The following is a 20,416-nucleotide window of genomic DNA, read 5'->3' as shown; positions in this document are numbered from 1 at the left end:
ACTCTTGACGTCAGGTGATCAAGCCGCCTAGGACTCCCAAGGTGCTGGGATTACAGGCGTGAGCCACCGCGCCTGACCGGAGGTGTTATTTTTCAGTCTCCCTCAGACACGCACGTCAGCTGTAAGAGGGCAGGGGCCATGGCAGCCCTGCTCACCGGTTGAACCCTTGCGCTAGCAATGCCTGACATGTATTTCTGTGCTCAATTATTTGGGCCGGGACCTGAGGTCACAGTGGTGAAGAAGACACTACACTCAACAGGCTCCAATTCAAACCTATGCCAAAATGTGCTCCTGCCACAGTGCTCCCTGAGTACACGGCTCTTTACCGAGGCCTTTCTGATACCTCAGAAAGCTGTGCTGTAGTCCACGTCACCTCAGCTCCCTCTTGAACTCAGACCCCAAATCCTACCACTTTCCAAGATCCTGGTAAAAGTTAAGTTGGACCCCTTACTTTTCCAAGGGCCTCCCCGCTCTAAAGGAGTGAATTCTGAGGTCCCCAAGGCACTCCCTGTTCTGGCCCCTAACCATCTCCTGCCACTCTCCTCTCAGCTGCTGTCCCCTTGGTCCAGCCGGCCTCCTGAGGGCCACGTTCCCGGGTTCTAATTACTTTCTACCTGGTCTCGATGATTCCGCCCTTACGCGCTCCCACGCCCTCCCAGCTGGCAGCTGCAGGGATCCTTTTAAAACTGTCCGGGACTCCTTAGCTCAAAGCCTTCCACGACTTCCCATTTTTTTCAGAGAAAAAAATCCATCAGGACCTAGCCCCGGGCTGCCTGTCAGACCTCAGCGAGCACACCCGGCTCTGGACGCCTTCTCTCGGAGCAGTCCCGGAGAGGCAGTTGCCGCGGGCTCCGGACCCTCCTCAGGGCAGCTCCCCCAGCCCCGCCCACAGGAAGGCGCTTCTCCCCATTACCCCGCGGCGCAGCGAGCCCGGCCTCGCCGCATCGCCCGCGCTGCTGCTCTCTGCTCCTCCACGGGCCGCCTAGCTACTGGTGCAGGACGCCTTCGCTAGTCCGCTTGGCCGTCCCCCGACGACTCTGTGCTGCAGGAAAGTCCACGGCACCACGCCCGGCCCTGGCACAGCGCAGGCGCTTAACACACAGCACCGAGCGATGAGGCTCGGACTCAAAGAGCTTTGCTTGCCCATTCGCAGCGCCCTGGACCTCAAAATCCCGTCCCGCGATCACGGTTCGCAGGCTCCTGAGTGGGACGCCTCCGCCCAGCCCGCGTCGGGCCTCGCACTCGGCGCGGGGGTGGGAGAAGGGGGGGCAGGGTCCGAGCGCCAGCGCATGCGCAGGGCGCGCGCGCGAGGCATCACGGGGTTCGTAGTCTCCCGAAGAGGCCGCTCCCGGCCGCGCGACCGCGCCTCCCCACACTACAACTCCCACGGGGCAGCGGGCGCGGCTCCTCGCACCCACCGGCTGGCCGGGTAAGACAGCCACTTCGCGGTCGGGCCCGCCGGCTGCCGCCCGCGCAATGAGCGGGAAGATGGCGGACGTGGTCGTGGGCAAAGACAAGTGCGGGGAGCAGCGGCTCGTCTCGCTGCCCTTGTCACGCATCCGGGTCATCATGAAGAGCTCCCCAGAGGTGTCCAGCATCAACCAGGAGGCGCTGGTGCTCACGGCCAAGGCCACGGTGAGGGGGCGGGGGTGGGGCCGCCTTTGCTCGTTGCGCCCCGCCCCGCCAGGCTCCCGGCACTGTCCAGTCCCCTTAGACCCGAGCGCCTCCCGCTGCCCTTACCGGGCTCGCGCGCGCCCCCCCTCTCCCTCCCACGCCCCCCCTCTCCCTCCCACGCCGGCGCGCGCCGGAGTGGCAGCGCGCCCCTACCCGCGGCACCCCCTCCCTTTCTCGCGCGTCTTCGCCCCGCCCACCCCGCGCCGCTCCCTCCCTGTCTCTAGTTTCTTCGTCCCATACACCGCGACCCGCTCCCGCCCTTTCTCGCTCTTTTCGCTCCTCCTTTCCTCGCGCACCTTCGGCCCCGTCCACCCCGTCGCGCTCCCGCCCTCCATCGCGTGTTTCCGTCCCGCAAACCCATAAGCTCCCAAGTTCCCTTGCGCGCCTTTTGTTCCGCCCACCTGTATGCTCCCGTAGTCCCTCGCGCACCGCGCTCAGCTTCCGGCCCTACCCGTAGACTTCGGCGCCAAGTGGAGTTGGCCTCATTTGGTTTCTTTGGCGGCTCTTTCACCCGCGACTCCCTATTCCTGGCCTTCCTTTTTCTTGCCGTTGGTCTGCTTCTTTCTTTGAGGGTCCTAACTCCTCCAGTGTTCCGTGGGAGGGGCAGCCGGGCGCTCCACCCAAGGCTCGAGGCTTTTCTCCCGCGGGTCAGGCGCCAGCTCCAGCGCTCCCAGGCTTTCGAGCCCCCCGCTCCGCACCACACCTGGCACCTCCTCTAAGAGAAAGCACATCCCCCAGCCAGAATTTAAGGAAGTCTAGGGGACCTAGATTTATAGCCTCTTAAGCATCCTCCTGGGTACAAAATAGATTTTGTCTTTTTAAAAAACATTGCGTGTTGATAGTGTTAGGCTAGATGTTTTTCTGTTCTGAGACTGGGCCATGTTTTAGCTACACAGTTAAAGGCTTTAACTTGTCTTAGATCCTATTTCCCAGTCCCGGCTTGTATTTAAGTACATAATGTCCCTACAGTGTTCGACCAGAACTAAGGGAAATGGGAAATTACAGATTTCTCGCCTGCTGTATTATACCAGAGCCATGTTTTCCTAGAGCCCAGGGAAGTAATTACATATTCAGCATTTCACCTGGGGACATTTGTGTTTTCCTGTACAATTTCATTTTATTACTTTTAGGGAATGAGGATTTATGCAGGCACTTAAGATTTCTAATTAATTTTTTTGATACGGAGTCTCACTCTGTTCCCCAGGCTGGAGTGCAGTGCAGATCTTGCTCACTGCAACCTCAGCCTCCCTACTCGCTGGGATTACAGCCACCCGCCATGACACTCGGCTGATTTTTGTATTTTTTTTTTGGTAGAGACAGGGTTTCACGATGTTGCCCAAATTGGTCTTGAACACCTGACCTCAGGTGATCCGTCTGTCTTGGCCTCCCAAAATGCTGGGATTACAGGCTTGAGCCACCATGCCCATCCTCATCCCTTATTAACTGAACTAGATGCATTGAAATCAAAACCTTGAGGAAGAGGCTTAGTTTATCCTCTGTAAAAATGAAGACCTGGCCCTGCTTTAAGAACTGTGGTTGGGGAGGGGAAGATGTCCGGTTGTTGCATTAGGTCTGAGGATTGTCAGTTCTAGAAAAGTCAGCAGAATAGGAGGTGTGGTCACTATCGTTATAGGTGAACCACCTTAGAAACAGTGTATGCAAATAGAAGACAAAATGTATTCCTGAGCCAAACAGAATTTTTGAATGGCTTTTTGCTTCTTTTACTCTAGAGGTTGCTCATTGAACAGTTATGATTCGTATTTTTCATAAGTTAGACATCTAAGACTCTGGAAAATGCCTGCTTCTCCGCCAATTTTGATACCAGCCTTGCTTGCTTTCTGACCTCATGTTTTTCCTTTCCCCAGTGATATATTTATTTATTTGTTTTTAAGACGGAGTCTCACTCTTTTGCACAGGTTAGAGTGCTGCAACTTCCAACCTCCACGTCCCAAGTTCAAGTGATTCTCCTTCCTCAGCCTCCCAAGTGGCTGGGATTACAGGCACCTGCCACCATGCCCAACTAATTTTTGAATTTTTAGTAGAGATGGGGTTTCACCATGTTGGCCAGTCTGGTCTCAAACTCCTGATCTCAAGTGATCCGCCTGGCTCAGCTTCCCAAGGTGTTGGTATTACTGGGTGTGAGCCACCATGTCTGGCCTCCCCAGTGATTTCTTGTAATTTAATTTGAGAAACCAAGATAATCTGAAGTCTTAATGTAATTTTAAGCCTGTTATAAGCTTATCAACAGCATAATTTTAAAAATTGAGCTCTGGGGTAAATTTTCAAAGCACATCTTTCATTTTACTTTTTCTTTTTTTTTTTTAGGAGCTCTTTGTTCAATATCTAGCTACCTATTCCTACAGACATGGCAGTGGAAAGGAAAAGAAAGTACTGACTTACAGTGATTTAGCAAACACTGCAGAGGAATCAGAAACTTTTCAGTTTCTTACAGGTACTTAGTCTTTGAAACATTCTGGTTGAAAAATGAATAGTCAGCAATAGCTACTCCCATACCCCTTGCCTCCCTTCTGCTTTGAAGGAATTAGACTTTTTGCTACTTTTTCCAAGCCTCAAAGGTACTATGAGCTGTCACTGGAAGATACTTTTAGTCTTGTCTGAATGTGTTTGTAATGTAGTCCACCTAGAACAATAAAATGAAGCCAATAGCATGCACAAGATGCTGGTTGGCTGCGTGTGCTGGGCAGTCCTTTCCCTTCTTCCTACGACGGGAGGGAAAGCTCAGGGTAAGTGTACATGCCTATAGTTAGAAAGAGCTTAAGTCTGCCCTGGGCCAGTTTAGTCTATCTCAGCTAATTGGGCAGGGTTGCTCATAAAGCGGCTCATAGAGACACCATGGTTTGTACTGAGTGAAATGGAAATAGTCCTATAGCATTCGTTAGGAGACAGTGCTAGTTTCCCTGATATTTTACCCAGAAGTATAGTCTCAATTTCATCTTGTTTTGGAAACTCTTGTAGAGGTCAAATCAGGAAATAGTACATTTTGAAATTTGCATTACTGTGTTCATAGTCTACCATAATGGCTGATGTAAACTTTATGTTTTTAAGATATATTACCAAAGAAGATTTTAGCTAGTAAATACCTGAAAATGCTTAAAGAAGAAAAGAGGGAAGAAGATGAGGAGAATGACAGTGATAATGAAAGTGACCATGATGAAGCCGAATCCTAAACCAAAAAAGTGCTTTAGAACCAGCCTGGTGAGGACTGCCCTGGACCCGCTCCACTGTCTCCAAGCATACACAACACTGCACACCGTTAGCATCTTTCCAGGCCAAGACTGAGTGCCTCATGCACCTACGCCATAAACAGCCAGAGGGAGAGTGACCCAGACGACAGCCTCTCGACAGGCCCACTCTGCAGCTCAGGCACCAAGAAAGCAGCTGAGACCGGCAGCCATTGCCGGCTGATCTGCAGCTCCAAACTGTAGAGGCAAGGCCTACTTTAACTTTTAAATTTACAATCAATTTTAAAGAGCTTCCACGTATCAGTTATGTAAATTTTCATATATGTATATTTTGGAATCAGTTCTTATAAACAGCTAGATTCAGTTTTAGCTGGTCATATGTTACATTTGAATTTTTGTCTTTTAAGAAAAGTTGTTCAAATATTTTTCTACTGTAAAGAAATATACTTTTCTGTTAAAGATCTGTATGTATTTTTACAGTAAAATGCTTTATGGAACTAGTTTTAGAGCCCTCCATGGCTCTGAGGCCTTGGTTACTGCCTACAAATTTTTTGAAATTTAAAAATAAGCATTCTAACACTTTTATTCCCACAGAAAAATTCCAAGTCAAATTATCAAATCAAATACAAAGTAAGTCTTACCTCTTGTATAAGCTTGTTGTTCTAAAAAAAATTGCAAAACACTGTATGTTTAAGATCTTTCTCATCTCACTGTTCTTTGCTTTAAATTCCTGGCACTTGCTTTTACTGTCTAAGAGCAAACCTATCATAAGCCCAATTTTTTTTTTCTCACATAGGGTAAATGTTTAGCTCTTCTTTTCTTTTTTCATTATCTTTTTTTTTTTTTTTTAAAGACAGATTCTCTGTTGTGCCATCTTGGCTCACTGCAGCTTCTGCCTCCCAGATTCAAGCGATTCTCTTGCTCAGCCTCCCAAGTAGCTGGGATTATAGGCATGTGCCACCACGCCTGATGAATTTTTATAATTCTAGTAGAGACGAGGTTTCACCTTGTTGACCAAGCTAGTCTCAAACTCTTGACCTCAAGTGATCTGCCCTCCTTGGCCTCCCAAAGTGCTGGGATTACAGGTGTGAGCCACTGCACCCAGCCTTCATTATTTCTTTTTTAAAAACAAAAAAGTTTATTTCCTGAAGTTACTCTGCATGAAGGAAAAATTAAAAAATAATTAAGAATAAAAAGTTTATAATTTACATTCAGTAAAGTCACCCTTTTTAGTGTCTAGTCTGTGAATTTGGACAAATGTATGGTTTTATCACCAATCGCTAGGCAGGACAGTTCCATCACCCATGACATTCCCCAATGCCCCCATACTCAGACTTGTCTCCTGCCCTCTAGCAGCCACCGGTGTTTTCTGTGCCTCTTGTTTATTAACATTTAATTTTTAGGTTACTATTACTAAATCTTCTAAGAAGAAAGAAAAACCCCCAAACATTTATTTTAAAATAATTAAAAATCTACTCTTTGGTGTACAGTTCTGAGTTTTGACAAATGCAGTCAAGTCACCACCACCACAACTAACAACTACATCATCCTCCAAAAAATTCCCTTGTGGTCAACTCCTTCCCCACCTTTTACCCTGGCAACCGTCAAGCTATCTCTGTCCCTATAGCAGGTATCAGATTTTTTTCTGGAAAGGGCCATGCAGTAAATAGTTCAAGCTTTGTGGCCTTTTATCGTCCCTGTTGCAGCTACTAAACTATGCTGTAGTGGTGCGAAAGCAGACAGGTGATACATGAAGGAATGCAGGTGCTGTGTTTCAAGAGCTTCATTTTTGCAAATTGAAACTTGCATTTTGTGTAATTTTCATGTCATGAAATACTGTTTTCTCCATTTAATAATGTAAATACTTAGCTTATGTGTCATTAAAAAAATGAATGGATTTGGCCTACAGACCAGTTGGCTGACTGTCTTTTCCAGAATGCCATATAAATGGAATCATCGAGTAGGTAGCATTCAAGGCTGCAGTTTCTCTGTTTAGCAGAATGCATTTGAGATACATCCGTGTTAGCACGGGTATTAGACGTCCATTTCTTTTTATTGCTGAGTAGGATTCCATTGTATGGATGTGATTGTTTATCCATTTTCCATGTATATGGAACATTACCCATTTGGATTGTTTCTAGTTTGATGACTGATTTTTTTTTGTTTGTTTGAGATAGGGTCTCACTGTTACCCAGGCTGGAGTGCAATGGCATGATTCCAGCTCACTGCAGCTGCCATCTGGGTTCAGCCTCCTGAGTAGCTGGGATTACAGGCGCGCATCACTATGCTAAGCTCATTTTGTTTGCATTTTTCATAGAGAGGTGGTTTCACCATGTTGGCCAGGCTGGTCTCTAACTCCTGACCTCAGTGATCTGCCTGCCTCAGCCTCTCAAAGTGTTGGGATTATAGGCGTGAGTCACCATGCCTGGACTTGCTGACTATAATTAATAAAGCCCTCTAAACACTTGTGTACAGGTGTTTTTTTGAGATGGAGTTTGATTCACTCTGCTGCCCAGGCTGGAGTGTAGTGGCACTATCTTGGCTCACTGCAACCTCTGCCTTCAGGTTCAGGTAATTCTCCTGCCTCTCAAGTAGCTGGGATTACAGCAGTTCGCCACCAGCCTGGCTAACTTTTGTATTTTTAGTAGAGATAGGCTTTCACCCTGTTGGCAGGCTGGTCTCAAACTCCTGACCTCGTGATAACACCTAACTCAGCTTCTGAAAGTGCTGGGGTTACAGGTGTGAGCTGTCGTGCCTGGCCTGAAGCTTTTTGTTTGTTTGTTTGAGATGGAGTCTCACCTTCTTGCCCAGGCTGGAGTGCAGTGGCCTGAACTGGGCTCACTGCAACCTCTGCCGCCTGAGTTCAAGCAGTTCTTCTGCCTCAGCCTCCCGAGCAGCTGGGATTACAGGGCCTTGCTCATGATGGGCTTAGCTGAGTGGCTTCTTCATCCTTTTTCATGCTGCAAGAGCAGAAACAGCCAGCTATCCCAGCTACCATGGCTGTTCCCACTCTTGTTCAACTCGTACCTGTGGTTTTCATCCCCCAAACCCAAATCCTCGGGTAGTGCCCAGCTCTGCCAAGTGCATTCTTCAAGGACAGGGCTCTAGACTTCCACCCCTGAAGGCATGCTTCTGCCTCGGAAACTAGAATCATAACCTGTGCAGAAGGAAGTCCGTGAGGAATTGAAGAGGTTTGGAAGAGGCAGCTGTAAATAGGAGGACTTTTATTTAATTTTTTGCTGACATACTATGAGGCAAAACAAAATTGACACCATACAAAATAACTTTATAAAATATCATTCACATCATATTTTATCAGATTTACAGCATTCTGTGCATGTTAGGGGTTATGTAAGGAGGTGAAAAAAACACTATGCCAAACTTTTAGTATTAGTTTATATACACACAGTAAGAAACAAAACAAGTCACTGTTAGGGTTTCCATGAATTTATTGCAAAAATAGTGCAAACTACTTAACCTAGTAAGCTGTAAAAACAAACTAGAAAGGACCCAGCTAAGCTTAAACATGACAATAGATGCTCACTTTCTCAGCATGTAGCTTTCTTCACCAGTTTTATCTTGACAATCAAGACCACTCCCCATCTGTTCAGTTGAGGGTGAGTGCTGAGGAATAGAGAAATGTGAAGACAGGCTCTCTGGAGAGACCAGAGGCTCAGGCTGCCTGATTTCAGCAACACATTTAGGATCATGCTACTTCCTCAATCACAACTTTTCTGAGGTCTGTGTTGAAAAGAAAAAAAAAGTGACATGGTTTTTAGCCTTGACCTTAGAAATAAGTTATCCAACCTCTTGATGACATGGAGGAACGAATTAAGAAAGCAGCATGAACAGAAAGGATTCAGAACATTATTGTCTGCTTATCCACATAGTATCCGTCTCCTCAGGTGTATGCGGCTAAAGTATTATGCTAATATAGGGCAACCTTCGAGCCAGATACTGCAGCAAGTTTAATTTTTTAATTTTGGTTTTTTTAGTTTATTTTTTAAGGATACTATATCTCTACAAGAGTAATTTTTAAATTTCTTTCAACAGTCTATTGGGGTCCAAAAAGCATATATCTAAACAAAAATAACAAAAGGAAAACAAAATGCTACATGTAGAAGCTAAAGAAAGAAAATGCAGCATAGTCAGGTTCTTTTTCTTGAGGTACCTATATAAATTTAATCACCTGCCCCAAAGTCCTCTCGTTAGGTTAAAAACACAATGCGTCCTGGGGGGCCAATTGCAGGGCACGCCTTATTACTGAGAAAGTGCAAGAATGCTGATCATCGTATGCAGCATACTAAAGGATGATTTACTCTTTACAAAATAGAGCTTAAGTATCAACCTGATGGAAGTTAGAAAATTAAAAACATTTAAGTAGAATCATCTCTCTCTTTCTATTTTTGAGATCCTGCAGCAACAAGCCTCCCAAATCAACTTTCAAAGTTCTGCCAGTAAGGAATGTTGGTTCTCTTGTAAAATTGAGATCTCTTTAAAATAGTAAAACTATGTACTACAGGAAAGATCCCTAATTTGTATTTCTTATTGGTATAAAATCAAAATTCTTAAGACTCCAAAATATTGTTACCTCCAAAGAATTAAGTAAAAAAAGATCGCCATAGTAGGAAAAGTTCTATAATTGTAAACTGCCAAATATAAAAGCATGGTAAGTCATCACCCTATCTCAATTTCTTACCTGTCAGAAAGCCTTCCCAACTCACAGGCACATGGGCCACTGCTGAATACAGGCCTCCGCCTCCACAAAGCCACGAGCTCTGGCTCGCCCCTTTCTGTCCATGGTCATTAGCACCTCCACCAGGTAGGTCAGGAGAGATGAAATCGACAACAGTCTGTTTGCTGCTTATGAAATAAACTCTTATAAAATGTGCCAGAGGAAGAGGGGGCATGAATGGCTAGAAAAGCAATGATGAGGGTACTTGGGAATTTTTCTGGCTGCCCCTCCACTGGCACAGAAAATGAAGTGGAGCTGTAAATATGTGCATAGAGGAGTTTGGACTTTATTGTTTGTAAAATGTGAAGATTTGCTCTTGGGCATTTTTTTTTCTTTTCACAGGGTTGGGGGGGAGGCGGGCAGTCAGGATTCTAATATGCTGTAGCAGTTGGCTGGGGTAAAGTCTATCAAATTCCACGACCAACTGGACTTTCCTCCCCACCTGGAATATAAAATATGTAGTCTCTCACACTGATTTTTTTCAATGCATTGGGGTTCAACATAAAAGGCACAAATAAATAAAAATATCATTAAATAAACGGAAACTACAATTTCAAGTTTCATGTGGAGTTACATCTCACTGTTTAGGTTACTTTTTCCAATTTAATTTGACAGACTTAGTATAGCACCCAACTGTTTAACTGAGGTAGATCCACATTGTAAAGAAAGCTGGGTCCCTTCCATTTTATCTCTAAATTTATGATGCTTTTATGAAAACAAAAGTCCATTTAAATCATATGCAAAAGCGATGACAGGTGGTACTACCTGAAGAAAGCTTAGAACATGAGCAGGTTTGCAAATAAGACCTACGCCCAAATTGCACTCTCCATCAGCCATACAGAAATCTCAGACTGGAGGGGAAAAAAATCAAACATGAAAAAAAAAACAAAAACAGAAAAACCCTGAAAAAGTCGCAAGACTTTCAGCACAGGTCTTTTTGACTGACTGTCACAGAAATGCACAATGGTCCATGTTCATCAAGCTATGGCAGTAGCCAAGCTAGACGAGAGAGAGACAGAGACAGAGAGGTGTATCACCAAATGCTTCCCTTTTTAACTCCAGAAAAAATAACTTGAATTATGACACAGCATCTCGATCTGAACAGTTTACACTCACTCTGCCTGATATTTTTGCATACTCTGAAACTTACAAATTTAGCATCTGATTAAGGCTTAATGTAACGTGGCATCGCCACCTGGATCATGCAAGCATGGACATCTTCAGGACACACAGCATGGTATTCAACTAAAGACAATGACATGAAGCCTCAGAATTGTATTTAGCAGGTACTACAATTTTATAATTAATTTTACAATTCATGTAGCAAATGGAAAATCATACAGAGAGGCCAATGTATATAAATAAGAGTTTATACAGAAACTGTCAATTTACAAAACAGCACTGCATGGTTTCTATTTTGCAAGCACAAGACGTGGTCACACAGTTCCACCGTACAGGGAGAAACAAGCCTGTGGACAATACACAGAGTACCCTGAAACGAGGCCCTGGAGCTGCTCAGCTGCTTAGAAAATAGTGAACCTTACATGGTCACTATACATGTTGATTCAAAATGTCTTCTAAAGTGTTTTTACTGTGGGGGAAAATTAAGAAGGGGCAAAAATCCATCTATGGAACTTTTGAATTCATTTTTGGTTCTTTTTCAATTATTTTATAAAAATAAAATAAAACTAGAAAAATTGATAAAACTAAGGGTTAAAACCCCTCAATATGTATTAGGTAAGTAATCTGAAGTGTACCAGAGGTAAGAAAAAGCTGGATTTAGATACTACATTCTTTTCCTGTATTTAATGAGTAATTAGCCACTTTGCTGCACAGAAACTTATAAATTATTCTCTCAAAACTTTTTTAAAAATAAAAACTTGCTTGCCTCTACAGTTATAAAACATGAATTCATACCTTTAACAACTATATTAAAATCCACTATCAAACTCAGGCCTGGAATTTCAACGCCACGCCACCCTCCACACTAGGGTTTCAGTCACGCGTGTGTGTTTGGCTTTGAAGAGGAACTGGAATTGCCGCCACAGCGCTCCCTCTGCAGTGTGTGTCTCTGCGGAGGGAAAGGCCATTCCTCGAAAGGATGGAGGGTTGGGGGAGAAAGAGGAGACAGCCAAGAGGAGCCACCAAGAAGAACTTGTTAGGTATTTAAGAAATAAGTGGCCAGGCGCGGTGGCTCACGCCTGTAATCTCAGCACTTTGGGAGGCTGAGGTGGGCAGATCACGAGGTCAAGAGATCAAGACCATCCTGGTCAAGGTGGTGAAACCCCGTCTCTACTAAAAATACAAATATTAGCCTGGCATGGTGGTGCGCGCCTGTAGTCCCAGCTACTCGGGAGGCTGAGGCAGGAGAATTGCTTGAACCCAGGAGACAGAGGTTACAGTGAGCCGAGACTGCACCACTGCACTCCAGCTTGGCGACACAGCGAGACTCGGTTTCCAAACAAAAAAAAAGTACATGGGATTACTTCCCTGCTTAAAACCAATAAAATCACCCCTTGACAGGGAAAGGTGGCTTCTCAGGCCACTGGCCAAGAAACTGCTCAATACCTGGCTTGAAAAAGCTAGAGATAAAAATTGCCTGTCGGATAAGTCAAAACTCGTGTCCTACGTGCACAGTTCAAGGTGACAGCACACCTAAGTAAGCCACAAAACAGAGCAGCAGCAATGAAGAGCGTTCCAAAATGAGGGTCACAGGACTGAATAGCACCTTACAGCGGAGGACTTCACACACATTCTACAAAGACATGATTCCAATTCCTTTTAAAAAAAAAACCTACTTCCATTACAATAAATATTCTTGTCAAGTGACTATGAGAACAAGACCACCAGGCTTTGCTGATGGTCATGGTCAACATCTAAGAGATGGGTCTTGCACCAATCTCCCGCGATCCTGGCAGAGGGGGACTTGGTCAGGGTATGGGAGAAACCACGCGACTGGAACCAAGTGTTTTCCGAGACCAAGTGCGTCCTCCGAGGCTCCAGACCACGTGGCATCACAGTTTACAAGTCAGGGGCTGAGGAGCAGAAAGAAAGCTTCCAAGGCTGGAGGTCCATGCCTGCCTTGTGGAATGGCACTGGCTTAGTTCCCCAGAGAAACGCAGCCCCACATGATTCTGAAAGGACACTGAGGACCGGACTTAAAAGGCACAGAGTCTAAGACTGGATCTTCCAGAACGCGATCAGGCTGGCAACGATGGAGACCAGAGGAAGGCCTGGGCACCACCGGCCTCTTGGGACAGAGGGGCCTGCCCTCTCCCACCCAAGACTGCGCACACAACTCCCAGAGTTCAAAGGAGCCCTGGACCCCTACACAAGCACCTGATCTATGAAATCGCCTGCATGATGCCCCACTGGCCGGTGGTGTGGGGTGTTCTTGGGATCAACTCACTCATTTTAAGGACCTTGAAGCTGCAGAAAGAACTGAATGAGAATGGCCCCAATGTCCAGTTCCTGGAGACACCTGGGGGAAAGAGTTAATATTTGGTGTTTTAGCTTTAACTCCAAACTACTTAAATCCAAGGTGGTTTTAAATAGGAGATAATTCAGCCTCTTCCTAACCCCCAAAAGGAGGTTGGGGGGGGTGAGGTGAGGACTTAATCCTTTAGTTATACCACCCACGGCATTTAAAGACCTAACAACACATCTAAAACTTCCACACCAACCAGTAAGATAGAAACGTGTTAACAAAAGCACCAGGAATCCTCAGTTCTCTCACTTCTGAGTAAATTCTTACGAACGCTGAGATGGTGGGAGATGCAGGGGCGGGAAGCCTGCAGTGGATCTGCAAGCAGCAGCTCCATGACCGAGTTGAGGGGCGAGCTGCTTCAGTCTCCTCAAACACCCTGGACCAGATTCTGGCAGAAAGCCCAAGGCCAGCGCAGTGGACACGAGCAGCCAATACCCGGGGCGGCAGGCGGTGGGACACCCACCCCCCACCCCGAGTGCCCAAGCTTCTAGAGGTCTGTTCACATGGAACAGTCTGGTGGCAGAATGACAAAACATTCTGAGAGACGGCAAAGGACACTTAGCTCTTCCGAAATTCAAGCGCTCAACAAAGCATAAAAAGCATGAAACCCAGAACAGCAGCATTAAAGGCAATTGCTTCCAGGTAATGACAGTGTGAGCCCCTGGGCCAAATTCAATGTCTGCTGAGCAACCAATATGAGGGCGGGGCCCCCTCCAAACACCCAGGAGCCTCCAACTGTAAGACCATCGCCTGTCAACTCAGGAGTAAACTGATGGAAACGTTTTGGAGCCAGCGCTCACCTGAAGATGGGGGATCACATGGAACCCAAAGCAAGAAGCGAAAGAGGGCCAGGTCCGAAGCACAGTGTAGGTTAGGGGAAATGACATTTCTGACAGCAAAGTGGTTCAATCACGGGGAGGGGTGTTCAGACCCATCCGCGCTCCCAGGACCGACTTCCTGCAAGTGAGTGTCAGATGGTCCACTGTGCCACTAGTGGAAACTTCAAAACACCAGCTGTGGGCCCTGTGTTCTTTTCAAACAAAGGACCCTGGATTGGAACAGAAGACTTTGCTTTCAACCCTTAGTTTGTTTTGCAGTAGAGAGTGAGAGTAACCCAGGTCCCAAAGTCAAAGGCCAATGGCGTCCGCATCGTCCTTGAAACCTTGCAACTATTTAAAATCTATTACTTACATGAGAGTTGGTGTTGAAGCACCTTTGTGATTTTACAGAGTGTATAAAAGGGAGGACAGGACAGAGGAGGCCATTTTCAATCCATTTGTAGGTAAAGCAGAAAAAAAAGTGCTTTCTTATATTAAACAGGGAAGTGGAAAGCCAGGTAGGACACAGGCTGTCTCAAGGTTTTGCCACACGCAACCCTGCGCAGATGCTCCTGCCAGCATGAAGGACAGCATGCTGTCCCGAGCAGAGAACCCTCCCATGCTTTTCGTGCCGACTGTAGAATCCCAGCATCTCAGAGCTGCGCGGCACGGAGGTGACCCTGGACCACCTGACCCGGCAGAGGAGGAGGGGGCTGCCCATGGGTCACAGTATGGCACACACATTTTCAAGCCAGAACTGAACAGATAGATGTTCACAATTCAGTTTATTCAGGCAACATCTTGGCTGTTTTCAGTGTGGACAGCTACACTTAAGAGCAAACATGATGAGTCTACTGGGAATTCAGAGGTAGCCTTTAACTGTAATTTTTTTTAACTAAAAGGTATTTAGGAACCACCTTCTGTAGTAATTTGGCTAAGCCAATACATTCACTTTAGACAATAACATGGCAAAACATACCCAAAGAAGCATAAGCGAGGGCACCGTAATGGCACTGATGTGACTCGGACATACACACACAGACTGGTCTGGGCTGAAAAACTCCTTGCTAGGCCTGACACAGGGTAGCCTGACCACAGAGTGATACACGGGGGCTACAGCACACGCTGCTACTCCGGCAACACGATGGGCAAATGATGGCTTTGACACGACAGTCACCTCATGGCTTTAAAATGACTCTGACCACAGAGACGAAAAGGAGGCCCTCGCGTTCTAGTAGCAGGCGCAACAGGTGCCTCCCGTCCGGCCTGCCCAGCTCTGGGAAGAACTCAGAGACCATGCGTTGGGGAGCCATGGCCAGCAACGAGGAATCAAACAGATCAGAACAGCGTTCACAAGACTGCAACGAGCCCACCTAGGACTAAACCATCAGGCATCAAGAGACCATGTTCTCCCAGTAACAGACCTAAAACTTCCCTTCAGAAGAAAAAGAAACGAGGTGAAATTTGTCCTTCATCAATGGTCAACAGACACGAAGCTCAAGGGCGGAACAGAGTTAAATCCACACAACTCTAACACATAATACTGAATACGAGGCAGTGTCTCCACAACAGAGCCCCGCGTGCATTCATATCACTTCTACCAGAAATCTATTTACAGTCGTCTCAGACAAGTACAGCAGATGCGAAGCTGGACATCGTATAAAGAAGTTGTCAAAAAATCAGTGCAATTATTTTGAGTTGAAGATTTTCCTTACAAAAGAGAGTCAGCATGTGTGTGTGTAACAGGGGCACCCACATGACAAAGTCACATGTGCACTGCATCTACACCGGAAAGCGTCACGGCAGAAAAAACTGCTGACACCGCAGCTAGAGCGCAACTTCTCAGTCACTTTGGGGAAGGGTTTCAAACATAAATAAGATACTCGCATTCTGCAGGTGAGGCGCATGAGCACTGAGGAAGTTCCTGTTTCTATTTATTGTACATTCCTTTTCTCATGAGCGTGAGAGATAGGTCAGAGAGAGGTCACAGGAGAAATGTCGTATGGCTTGTCTGGGCCACTGGGATTGTCCACTGTCTGGATTATGTCAACTTCTAAAGCTCCTGCTAATGGAACTGCCTTATGTGTAGGAAAATGCCCATGAAAAATCCTTTTAACTGCTCAGGGGGTCACGGTCCTGCTGAAGGACACACCCAGTTCCCAGAGGCGCAAGGAACAAGCTACCAGCCACCAGCCGAGAAGCCGCCCCAGCCCCAGAGGCCTCCCGGGGACATGCCGGTGTCCGGCCACCTGACTCATGGCCAGTCAATCCTTAGCATATTGTATCAAATATATAATCTGACTGAAAAACTGCCTTGTAAAAATAAAATTTAAACCACCCTGCAGACCAATGTAAAATTACACGGCTGCATATATAAGAAAAACAATTCATCCAGAAAAATCACATTTGTGGCTTTCAAAAATAAATCATCCAGCAAACTTGAAGGTAAACATTAGGTGATTTATAAAAGTTGGGGAAATAATTCCTATCATATCCATTAGGTACCACATGCATTGGAATATCTGTGTTGGCCAAACCAAACCAAACCCGAGCAGAAAGAAAAAAATAAATAGCAACACTTGCATTTAACAGCAATAAAAGTAACAAATAACAACAACGATAAAAACCCCCAGCCACTAAGCCCGCTCCAGGAAGTGAACTGACATGACCTGTTCTAATGCGCACTCAGTCACTGGGGTAAACATTAGTGATAGCAGTTTGGGTCAGCCTCTGACAAACAGCGCGAGGTCACTGCCTGCTCCCGACAGTTCCCTCTCGGGCAAGCTGGACGATGGCCGCGCATCGTTTGTGGTTCTAGAGTGCAGACATTCATTCAAAGGAGTGTGAGGCCGTCACTGAAAAGCATCATCATCTTCCAAGGGCAGACTCTAACGTGCTATCAAAATTCTCCATGTGAAGACGGCTTGAACCAGAGAAAACCAAACCCTAAGGAAAATAATCCCCTTCTAGAAGTACAGCTGTGCATGCCCAGTTTTACAAAATTTCTCCAAACCAGGAAAACCTGAGCTTGGGATACACAAACAACAGATTGGCGGCTTCCCACCACCGAAGGTCTCTGCCCTGAGGGCAGCTTTCCACGGCTCCCCAGGTGTTCAGGTTCATTAACTGCTTTGCCGTTACAGCAAGAACTTGTCAAATGGGACAGGTTAGCGGCAAAAGGATGGGAGTACATTAATGCTTTCAAAAAGTGAACATGTAAAAATATACCAGGAAGAGTCCCAGTACAGGAATCAAATTGGGAGACCTCTTTTAAAGAGATAAGATAAAATCCCAGTTTTTCTTTTGAACAAACCCAGACTTCTACATGGTTATTTTCACATTCAGTTTGCTTAAAGCAAGGCACACCTTACTTAACAGTGGGATGGGGACAAAGCCAGCGAGTGGGCACACCTCAAATCTCAACAGGCCCGGGTATTTCGGGGAGGACAGCCGTGGACAGGGAAGGAGGAGGCCCTAGGCACCCTTCAGACGCCGGGGAAGGGGCCGCCTCTGGCTTCCACATGTATAGGGCTGGGACTTACCCTACTGTAATCTGAGGTTGTACACTGTCTCGAAATTTAGCCTAATGATGCAGGGATTGCTAGAAATTTGAGAAAACAACTATTTACCTGAGAAATTGTAACTACAGCCATTTAAACTCTGAATCATCGGACATGTACAAAGGTGTGCAGCCGGCCCAGCTGGAGATGTTTGGTCTGTTCATGTTTCTAGTATTGTAAGTTTTATAAAACAAGCATAGAGCTATAAAAAGTACCCTTCTCAAAGTACTTTGGCCCACTAAAAAGAAAACTTTGCTTCAAAATGATTTAAGAAAAAAATTGTAGTTCTACTTTTCTGCCAGCTCAATCTGTCCCATGCATCCACTCAGGAAGCATCCCCTCCTTGCTGGGGGGCCGCCAGGACTGGGTCCTCGGAGCCCAGGGCCGCAGGCCATCACTTAGATGCACCTGCCAGGCCAGCCATGAAGCACCTCCTCAGGAGGTAGGAGCAGGCCCACAAATCTGCATTATAAACAAGAACCACCAGCATCCCCCAGACAGAGAGCCTGATGCAGGTGGAAGAAACACACCTTTGAGACACATGGTTCCAGATAATTCTAAAAATGGCTGGAAACTAATCTAATTTCAGATGTGAAAAGTTTATTAGTCAAAAGATTCCCCCCTTAGCTTGAATGCATCTGTTAATTTAAGCTCCAACCCTGTCTCTATCCTTCTGAAAACAGGAGAAAGTGCCACTGGCCTACAAAACAACAGGGAATCGCGATTTCTTAGAGCGGGGGCTTCTGTCATTTAAAAAGATTAAAAAAAAAAAGATACAGCCAAAAGAGACTAATACCGTTAATAAGACACACACACACAGACACAGACACGCACACACAACTCTGAGTACACATCTTCACAAATAATAGTCATCCCTTTGTCATTGCCGCCAACATCCAGGCGAGGCTCCGGGGACCCCCACCGGTGGCTTGCCGCTCCTCCCGCCACCTCCGAAGCAGCTGAGCACGAAGGCGGAGGGGGTGCCGCTCAGCAGCAAGCAGCTCCTTTGGCACCACACCCCACCGCTGTGCCGAGGTAAGTGTCACGCAGGGCCGGGGAGGGGACAGCAGCAGGAAGAGGGGACCTATGGAGCGCAGAGCAGCACTAGGGGAGGCTGGCCTCCTTCCTGACGCCTCTAATGGAACATGGATTGGAGTCTTACTGAAACTGTACAGAGACAAAAAGCCCACTTAGCACAAACAGACCTGTCTGTTCTTGGACTTCAAAACCGTCTGCAGTGCAACGGTTTCTAGATTGGCAAACCCACGTCTGGGGCCCCAAATGCAAACCCAAGCAGAATGCCCTGTGCCCTCTGCTGGCCCTGCCATCCTCGGGCCTCCCAGGGCCAGGCAGGCTCCTTCACTGTGACTGACGGCCTCACGTCCAGCAGAGCCACCACCGACAGCTTTCTACGAATCTCAGTGCATACATCTATGGAACTCATCTGACAAAAGCACACACGGAGAGGGGAGAGAGTGCACCCCACACATGAATGTGTTTCCCAGCAATGCAAGAATAAATAACTTCCACTTGTGCTTCATCAGCTGAGTAACACACGGGGACGAGGCAGCAGGGAGGGCGGCGAGCAGTGCAGAGGGCACACCCGCCCCTCCCGAGGGTACAGGCTGCACAGTTTCCACGGGGGGAGGCAGGCTGCTGTCACATAAAGTCAATTGCATATTCCTGTACTTAAGCACTAAGAACTGAGAGGCGGTCCCATCCCCAAGCTCCAAAACACTCTTGATATGCTAAACAGATCACAGAAGCACCCCATAGTCAATAAAATGAAAAAACAGCATCTATCTATCACATTAATACTGCAAACCAGATATATATATTTTTCTCTTACATTAAAGACATAACAGTGAAAAAGGATTGTACTGTATTTATCACCACAGACCCGTATTCTTTAGAAACTTTGGAAAATAAATGTCACAGTCCTATAGGACAAATCTGATGATTAGACTGTCAGTATATTGTCTTTTTTCTTTTTTTTTAAATACATTTTTATTAAAATGGCACTTGTCTGCCAACCTCTCTGGACCTGGAAATGCTGTAAACACACGGGGCCCACCTTCTGCCACTGCTCCTGGGTTCAGGCTGGGTGAAGGGTGGTGCTGGCAGACACGGCACCTGCAGACGCCTCTGCACGGCCACCCGCCCTTGGCTGCAGAGCCTGGGTGAGCCGCGCCTGAAAATCAGCTTTAGTGACATCAGAATGTTCAAGGCTTTAAAACCACAACTGTGTTTTGTGTTGCTTTCTCTCTCAGAAGATTCACAGCTAGTTTGAGCCCACCAATTTCATAGAGAATCATGTATTAAAAACAAGTAAATTGAATGACCAAATAAATTAAAAATGTTTTAAAGCCCTGAGTTCATAGACTGGTTTTAGGAGATTTTTAGGAAACACGGGACTCTATTTTAGTAAGCAGCTTATAGATTTTAGCAAACCATATTTCCTGCGACATTGGGTTCTCATACAGGTCTGCAGTTCAAAATCCAAGTTTGAAATCTGGGACGGAAGGCATTCTGGAAAACGGAGAATCTAATAAAATCAATGACGTCTCATGTTTGATGCTGGCTGTCACGGAAGGGCTGGCCATCTGTTGGTCTGAGTGTAGCTGGTCTCGTGAATCCCCCTCAATACACAATCGCTAAACACTAAAACATGTCAAGCAAAGTACATGGTGCGCAGAGTGTCTTGGTGAACCTGGACCGCCTTGGCCAGTGCTTGGTGGTCTCGCCCATTACTCTGCCCAGAGGTATGGCTTCCTTCAGCACTGCAGGGATAAGACAGAGAGAGAATGAGAATACGTAGCCTTAATGTGCCATGAGGCGGTTCAACATAACCAACTCAGAACGCGCGCAGGGCACCTGCAGGAGCAGGAAGTCCCACGCGACGGCCAGGCCACTAACAGGCCCCCTGGAGTGCTGGCTCC

At 46.5% G+C, this 20,416-nt stretch overlaps 2 protein-coding genes and 1 long non-coding RNA gene across 6 annotated transcripts in view; 1 reads left to right on the top strand and 2 right to left on the bottom strand.

Moving 5' to 3' along the window:
- LOC118148363 (uncharacterized) overlaps positions 1 to 2,391 on the bottom strand; it is a 42,301-nt gene extending 39,910 nt beyond the window's left edge. The window contains exon 1 of the long non-coding RNA XR_004735159.3: positions 2,076 to 2,391. This is a non-coding gene — a long non-coding RNA (uncharacterized LOC118148363). The remainder of the gene's footprint in view (positions 1 to 2,075) is intronic.
- CHRAC1 (chromatin accessibility complex subunit 1) lies at positions 899 to 10,157 on the top strand. Of its 2 annotated transcripts, none has more exons than XR_013528074.1 (3): positions 899 to 1,429; positions 4,000 to 4,126; positions 4,741 to 4,782. XR_013528074.1 is itself a non-coding variant. In XM_035276689.3 (3 exons), exons 1-3 carry the CDS (start codon positions 1,477 to 1,479, stop codon positions 4,860 to 4,862), a joined length of 408 nt encoding a protein of 135 aa, XP_035132580.1. In that variant the 5' UTR covers positions 1,411 to 1,476; the 3' UTR covers positions 4,863 to 10,157. The 2 variants fall into 2 exon arrangements, 1 of the variants encoding a protein (XP_035132580.1); XM_035276689.3 differs by having other exon boundaries at positions 1,411 to 1,635; positions 4,741 to 10,157.
- AGO2 (argonaute RISC catalytic component 2) overlaps positions 8,085 to 20,416 on the bottom strand; it is a 121,549-nt gene continuing 109,217 nt past the window's right edge. For all 3 annotated transcript variants that reach the window (XM_035277310.3, XM_035277311.3, XM_078353096.1), the window contains one exon: positions 8,085 to 20,257. In XM_035277310.3, coding sequence (XP_035133201.1) covers positions 20,149 to 20,257 — 109 coding nt within the window. In that variant the 3' untranslated portion in view covers positions 8,085 to 20,148. The remainder of the gene's footprint in view (positions 20,258 to 20,416) is intronic.

This window comes from Callithrix jacchus, chromosome 16, assembly GCF_049354715.1.
Source record: "Callithrix jacchus isolate 240 chromosome 16, calJac240_pri, whole genome shotgun sequence".
NCBI classification, from domain to species: Eukaryota; Metazoa; Chordata; class Mammalia; order Primates; family Cebidae; genus Callithrix; species Callithrix jacchus.
Note: the sequence above shows the minus strand (reverse complement) of the source record. Positions and strands in the feature narration are given on the sequence as shown.